Source organism: Callorhinchus milii, unplaced genomic scaffold (assembly GCF_018977255.1).
Source record: "Callorhinchus milii isolate IMCB2004 unplaced genomic scaffold, IMCB_Cmil_1.0 Scaffold18, whole genome shotgun sequence".
NCBI lineage: Eukaryota > Metazoa > Chordata > Chondrichthyes > Chimaeriformes > Callorhinchidae > Callorhinchus > Callorhinchus milii.
Window position 1 is genome coordinate 10,507,125 of NW_024704759.1, and position 8,012 is coordinate 10,515,136.

The 8,012-nt window shown below is 46.2% G+C and overlaps 1 protein-coding gene across 1 annotated transcript; it reads right to left on the reverse strand.

The window, feature by feature from the left end:
* Window positions 1–412: 412 nt before the first annotated feature.
* On the reverse strand, window positions 413–6,761 carry LOC103190897 (protein snail homolog Sna). The gene is made up of 3 exons (XM_042341963.1): window positions 6,444–6,761; window positions 4,327–4,962; window positions 413–1,385 (listed from the first exon to the last, which is right to left on the reverse strand). Exons 1-3 carry the CDS (start codon window positions 6,697–6,699, stop codon window positions 1,204–1,206), a joined length of 1,074 nt encoding a protein of 357 aa, XP_042197897.1. The 5' UTR covers window positions 6,700–6,761; the 3' UTR covers window positions 413–1,203.
* Window positions 6,762–8,012: the final 1,251 nt, after the last annotated feature.

Genomic DNA, 8,012 nt, shown 5'->3' on the forward strand with positions numbered 1-8,012 from the left:
CAGAACCAGAACAGTATTGGAGTAAGTTGCAGATTTTTTTTAATAGCAAAACCTTAGTGTTGATTGTTTTTTAAAGTTTCAATTGGCAGTCTCCATTTACTCCCCTAATCCACAAGGGGAAGAGTTACAATATATATTACTGTTTATGCAATATTGTCTTTAAAAGTCAAAGCACATTCCATCCTAAATCAAATAAGTCACCATCTCCATTTAGCAAAATTATTTTAAATCCCTAGTTAGTTAGAAAACATTGAACCCTTTACCTTATTGCCTGTTTGCTTTACCATACTCTACATTAAAATACTGGATCAATTTGTTTTCTTATGAAGATCAAATTGCGTAGTAAACACGTAACCTGCTGTGCGTCACTCAAGATTTGCGTCCACCCGCCACTAACACTTCCACATTCCGGTAATTGTAAAAACAATTGTTTATTGCATATTCTTTACATAATGTACAAGTAAAAGTCTCAGCAATACAAAACTGTCACTTAAAAAATTACAGTATACAAAGAGTAATACCAGTGTACCCTTGTAATGTAAACAAATATATATTGTGACAATTGTGTACAAACACTGTATAGAAAAAGATGTATTGACCAGGCACCTGTCGATAGCCATACGTCGTTTGGCACACACCTGTCAATAGCCAGGCATTTATCTAAGCCTGCATTGTAACATGTGACAACTGCTTGTCATTAGTCACACTTACTTTGAAAAGCAGTTGTTAAGGTTCATATTAACAGGTGCTTCAGTACATAGCTTGCCTGTAAAACAGTAACCTTTTTTCAAAACGGCAAGGAACGCCTGTTAAACCCCATTGCACAAATCTTGCAAGGCTTCAATGTTCAGCTGAGAACATTTCAAGATCAGCAGCCCTTAAACAAACGAAAACGTATTGCATAGTTACACCTCGAAGAGAAAGAATCTCTTTCGATTATTCATGTTGCACTTGAATACTGGATGTGCCAGAGAGCCCTTAATTCTCTGCGTTCTCAAAAGAGTTTCGGTCTGACTTCCTGACCCCCCAAATGTGGTAGCTCCTGATGCACAGAAACAGAATGCTGGCAATTAAGTTTTTATAGCAATAAATAAAAATCAGGACAAAGTAAGGTCCTCTGCGTTTTAACCAATATGTGATGGACAGACATGCATACAGAGGTTTGCTAAACTAGAGTTCTTGTTTGGAAAAGTCGGCGATTTCTCAGCGAGCTGCACAGCATCCCGTTTCTTCATGTTTGTGAAGGAGAGACATTCTGGAGAAAGTCTTGGAACAGTTTTTGCACTGGTACTTTTTAACATCTGAATGAGTCTGCAGGTGAGCTCTGAGGTTGGATCGATCTGCAAACGCTCTGTTGCAGTGAGGACAGGAAAATGGCTTTTCTCCTGGAATAAAGCAAAAAAAAAACAAGCAGATTAAACAATCGAAGGCGACATTGTTTTACACTTTTTCTTGTTGCTGTACAATGATTTTGCACTTGGCTGAAAATCACGTTAAAATAATATGTTGGTACATCATGTCTATGTTATTTTCCCACGTGCATTAAGATGTATATTTCTTGCATAGCAACAATAAATGTGAATTTGAGAACGTTTTTATGAAAAGTCTATTATGAAATCCTTCACATGACTGATGCTTTCGTGATTTGTTTTATTGTGCTGTCTTAAGAATGGATTGAGCATCACAGATCAGCGCGATAAAAAGGTCTCAAGATACTCCAAACTGCAGAAAATATTGCAGAAGCATCTCACATTTCTAATTAAAGACTGTTGTTGTGTAAACCACATCAGGCAAGGTAGCCAGAAATACATTGATGTTCAAAATAAAACGTTAAGCGAGAGACACGAAACAAGCAAACCATCTGTCTTCCAAAAAAAAAGAGTTGTAACGTGGACTTTTAAAAGAAAAAAAAGGAATCGTCTCTCCCGAGGAAAACTCATTTTAAAAGAAAAAGGTACAGGCAAAGAAAAAGATATGTTTTTTTTAAAAAAAATATATCAAACTTAAGTCCTGTTGAGGGCATTGGCTACCGCTTAAGAAGGTGTGAAATCAGCAACAAAGTGGGAATTAACCCATGCCCGAGGCCGATAAATAGATCGGGAAGAGCTGCATTGTGAAAAGTGATAATTCTTGCATTTAACACCGATGGCCCCAATGGATGACAGCTGGAGTCTGAAGCTGTGGTCACAGAGTACTGTAACAGGTGCGCTGTACACACTGCACTGCCACATTAATGCACCTGCCTCGAGTCTGTCAGCTATTCATATGCAGAGCCTCTGTTAGAGGACAACTCGACCCCCTCCAAATGCAGTGGTAGTGAAACAGCGGGGGCTCTTTTTTGTTATTCCACTGAGAACATCCTCTTTTAGCTGCTGGAGAGATGCTCCGTAGGGCAACAAAAGGCAGTCTGGAAACTCACCAACAATGTGGGGTGTGTTTCTTTTTGGTGGGGAGGGGGGGAAGGGGCTGAAAGGTAGTTTTATTGCACCATGTGTGACTATTGTACTGATTCAAAGTGTGTGGAGGGTGGTAAGCTGTACATAAATATGGGGGGGGGGGGAATACGAACAAGAATATGAACAACCCCCCCCCCCCCCACCCATCCACGAATAAATTAAAAGGGGTTAACCTCCAAGCAATAGGGTCCACACAGAGATGAACCGATGGAAATGATATCAGGTCACAGACAAGTGAAGCAAGACGTTCAAAGCATCTTAACTGAGGTCAAAACAGAAAGGAAAAAAAAGTGTGTGGGGGGGTGTGGGGGATGGAGGGGCAGAGATGTGAAACGAGGGAGTGCGTCTTGAGTGCAACTGGAACGTGTTTGCACAAGTTTAGGGAAAATAGTTCACAAGGCGTGGACCATAATCGGTGCTTTAATCCCCCAAAGCCCTCTCTCTCCGAAAGGCTGAAGTTTACGGATTGCATTTGCCCATAAGATGTCACTTTCGTTGGGACAGAGTCTCGAACACAGCAGCGAATGCAACAGCTTCCCTTCCAGCCCCAGAGGTTTATTAACACGTTGGACGTTTCCAAGGTCCATAAGTTTCCAACGTGGGTTTTTTTTTTTTGCACCGTGCATTTCCCCCACTTAATTGCTGCAAAAAAGATCTTTGCAACCTGAGCGGCCGGAAAATTACCTTCAAGTAATGAAATAATAATAACAATAGTAATACATTGCTGCACCAGGTCACAGACACTGCCACCGAGACCCTCTCTTTCCCGAGATTCGTGTGGGACCTTCCGACTTGAGAAAAACATTCGCCTAGAAATCATCCCCCGCTTTTTTTTCCCCCAAATTTTTTAAAATAATAATAAATAGCAAAAAAATATCCGCAGTCACGATTTGCCTTGAACTTACTCCCCCCCCCCCCCCCCCCCGTACCATGAGCTGAGTGAGTTCAACGTGAGTGTAGTGTATAGTGTGAGTGTGTCACAAAAAATGTAATTGAATTAGAAGCGCATTAACTTACTTATTGATTGATTCATTGATTGATTGATTGGGATTGAATCGATTCATTCATCCCTTAATATAAACGCTTTCTTCTTTCTCTCTCTCTCTCTCTCTCTGTGTCAGTCTGTCTCTCTCTGTCTGTCTCTGTGTGTGTCTGTCGCTCTCTGTGTGTGTCTCTCTGTGTGTGTCTCTCTGCCTGTGTGTCTGTCTCTCTCTGTCTGTGTGTGTCTCTCTCTGTCTGTCTCTCTCTGTGTGTGTGTGTCCGTCTCTGTGTGTGTGTGTCTGTCTCTCTGTGTTGTGTCTGTCTGTCTCTCTCTGTCTGTCTCTCTCTCTCTCTCTCTGTGTGTGTCTGTCTGTCTCTCTCTCTGTGTGTGTGTCTGTCCCCCTCTGTCTGACTCTCTGTGTGTGTGTGTCCGTCTCTGTGTGTGTGTGTCCGTCTCTCTGTCTCTCTGTGTGTGTGTGTCTGTCTCTCTCTGTCTGTCTCTCTCTGTGTGTGTGTCTGTCTCTCTCTGTCTGTCTATCTGTCTGTCTCTGTGTGTGTGTGTGTCTGTGTCTGTCTGTCTGTCTCTGTGTGTGTGTGTGTCTGTCTGTCTGTCTGTCTCTCTCTGTGTGTGTGTGTCTGTCTCTCTCTGTGTCTGTCTCTGTCTCTCTCTGTGTGTCTGTCTCTCTCTGTGTGTCTGTCCCCCCCACTCCCTCCCTCCCTCAGCCTCCGGGAACCCAGCAAACACACAGACACAGACAGACACACACCCAACAACAACAACAACAACGAGCAAAACAAAACCAACACACACACACACCCCCCCCCCACCCGCCTCAAAAAAAAATAAAAAATAAAAAGATAAAAGAGAAAGACCAAAGGGAATGCTGACCGGTGTGGGTGCGGATGTGGCCCTGCAGTAACCAGGGCCTGGAGAAGGCTTTCCCGCAGATCTTGCAGACGCAGGGCAGCGTGTGGCTCCGGATGTGCATCTTCAGGGCCCCGAGACTCACGTACTCCTTCTCGCAGTACTTACAGCTGAAGGCCTTCCGGCTCTGGGGGTCGCAGTGCAGCTGTTTGTGTTTCGAGAGTCCCGCGAAGGTGGAGTAGGATTTGCTGCACTGTCCGCACTGGAACTTCTCGGCCTCGGCCGCCGAGGACGACGACGACGACGAGGCCGACGACGACGGCGAGTCGGGGCTGAGGGCCTCCGAGGCCTTCCCCTCGCGCTCCTCCTCCTCCTCTTCCTCCTCCTCTTCTTCCTCTTCCTCCTCCTCCTCCTCCGCGCTGGACAGCGACGCCAAGTCGTGGGCGCGCCGGTGCCGCTCGGGCGGGCCGCCGGCCGGCGGGGGGTCGCTGGGCTGTCCTCCGGGCCGGGCCGCGCCCCCACCCCGGTCGGCCGAGCACAGGCTGGACAGCAGCCCGGCGTCCCACACGATAGCCGGGTAGTAGGCCCCGCTCGCCAGGAGCTCGGGCTGCGGGATGGCCGGCAGCGGGTACGTGTCGTACAGGAAGGGCGAGATGATCACTGCGGAGAGGGAGAGGGGGGAGAGGGTGAGGGGGAGAGGTGGGGGGGGGAGGGGAGGGGAGGAGGGGGTGTGGGGGCCGCGCAAGGTCTTGCGTTAAAAGCCCCTCGAGCCTCCAGACCCGACCCACCCGCGCCCACGCGACGCACTCGCTCTCGCTCTCACTCACTCTCACTCTCTCACTCTCACAGACACTCACTCTCACACACACTCATTCACTCACTCACACACACTCGCTCTCACTCACTCACAGACTCACTCACTCACTCACTCACTCTCACAGACACTCACTCTCACACACACTCATTCACTCACTCACACACACTCACTCTCACTCACACACTCACACACACTCACACCCACTCTCACACTCATTCACTCACTCTCACACACACACACTCACACAGACACTCACTCACACACTCATTCACTCACACACTCACACACTCACTCTCACACACTCACACTCACTCTCACTCACACACTCATTCACTCACACTCACTCACACACTCACACAGACACTCACTCTCACTCACACACTCATTCACTCACACACTCACTCTCACACACTCACACTCACACACACTCACTCACACAGACACTCACTCTCACTCACACACTCATTCACTCACACACTCACTCTCACACTCACTCACTCTCACACACTCACTCTCACATACACTCACTCACACTCACACACTCACTATGTTTTTTTAAAATGCAAAACATTAGGTAATAACCCATATCCATTTCCACACGTGTCCCCTTTTCTCCCCCCAAACCCCCCAGTGCAGATGCTTTAAGGCAGTGACCATCTCTCTGTACTGACACATAAGGCACAACTCTGACCCGAAGTCACCCTCAGCCTTCCCCCCAATTCACTGGTACCGACAGCATCGTTCCCACTGACTCCCCGATTCAATAACTTGACATCCCGAACCCATTCCCAATCCCTCGCGAATGACCTTTAGCCTTTAACAGTGTAAAAGACATCAATGGGGAAAACACACACACACACACACTCAATCACACACACACACACACACAGAGATACACTCACACACACATACACTCAATCACACACAGAGATACACTGAATCACACATACACACAGATACACACACACATACACTCAATCACACACACATACACTCAATCACACACACACATACACTCAATCACACACAGAGATACACTGAATCACACACATACACACAGATACACACACACACACAGATACACTCACACACACTCAAATCACACACACAGATACACTCAATCACACAGATACACATACACACACACAGATACACTCAAATCACAGATACACTCACACACATACACTCAAATCACAGATACACACACATACACTCAATCACACACACACAGATACACTCAATCACACACACACACAATGTAAGAGTTAATGCATTTGTACCCCCTTTTTTTTTGTTGAAAAAAAATGTTCCTTTTTTCTTGTACCTGTCTGGCTGTCGAGTTCGCTGTAGTTTGGCTTTTTGCTGGTGGAGAAATGCTTCTTGATGAGAAAGGACCTGGGCATCTTGAAAAATCCAAGTTCACCTTCTTTTAAAAGGCTGCAAGAAAAAAAAAAGAGGTCCTGATAACAGTTTTTTTTTAAAAAAAATGAACAAGACTCGGTCCCTGGGACTGAATCCGCCTCTGTTCTGTCAATGCAACGAGTCCAGTTGCGGAAAATGTGCGCGGACCTGGTGTACATATTGGTCCTGGAGGAGGAGGGATGAACTCAGATTTGTTCCATTGCCATCCAATCACACTGGGAGAGAGAGAGAGAGACAGACAGACAGAGGGAGAGAGGGGGGTGGGGGGTGGGGGAGAGGCACTGGGGTGGGTGGGTGGGTGGGGGGACCTTGAGGAGGTGTTTCAAGCGTCAGTGGTTTGTTTCCAACAGGTGTTTGTGCAAAGCTCCAAACCTCAGGATCTCTCTCTCTCTCTCTCTCTCACACACTCACTCCTCTCTCACACTCACTCTCTCCCACTGCACAGAGACTCGACTCTCTTCAGGCAAAGCCAACCCCTGACTTTTATCCGACGTTAATACTAAATGCAATGAATCGATCGGATCCTTTTGTCTGCCCAGTTAAATCTCCTGGGTGGGTGGGTGGGTGAGTGGCTTTTCCAGTGAGGACAAGAAACTGGCACAGGATTCCGACTTACTGCTTGTCAATAAATATTGCATTTTTTTTTACACACACTGCTTTTTGTTCCCCCCATCCCTCCCCCCCAAAAAACTTCAGCTTTCACACACACAGATGCACTGTATTAATAAAAATAATAATAATAATAAATGTGTGAATGCTGGGTGTTGAAAATGAGAGCCCCCCCCCCCCCCCCACCCACCCCCACACACACACACACACAAAAAAAATATATAGAAAATACATTGAGGTGTGTCACCAGAATTTAAATGGTTTTTTTTTGGGTGTGTTATTTTCCTGTTCGTGTTCATTCCAAGTTTTTTTTTTTTTTTGGGGGGGGGGGGGGGGTTTCTGACTGCTATAAGCACACAGCGAGAAATGCATTAGTTATTGTCGAGCAAGTGGACTTCTGCGTCTCTATTTAAACTGATCCCTGAAAATAACTTCAATTGCAATTTTCCTAAACTTAGGGACGTCTCGACACTGATGGGTTAGTCAAATCCGAGGAAGGGGTACAAGTCGCCTTTCTCTCCCCAATTGGATGCAAACTTTCGATGCAGTGAAGACACGTTGAGCTTTTAAGGTGAAAGCAAAGCACTCTCTCTCTCTCTCTCTCTCTCTCTCAAAACAACCAAACAAAACAAATAAAAAAAACACACACCCCCACAGCCACCGTTTATTGTTGGAAACGGATAAAACGAATACGTTTCTTCTGCACTTCGGCTCTCGAGGAACTGAACTCGAAACGCAGTCGTTGCTAATTTCTTGGCAGAGACCTCTGATGCTGAAGGTGCTGGAGTTTCGCTTCGGTGAGTGAAACAGACTGATAACTGCACCTCGTCCCCCAAAACCCCCTCTCTTCCCATCCCCTGTT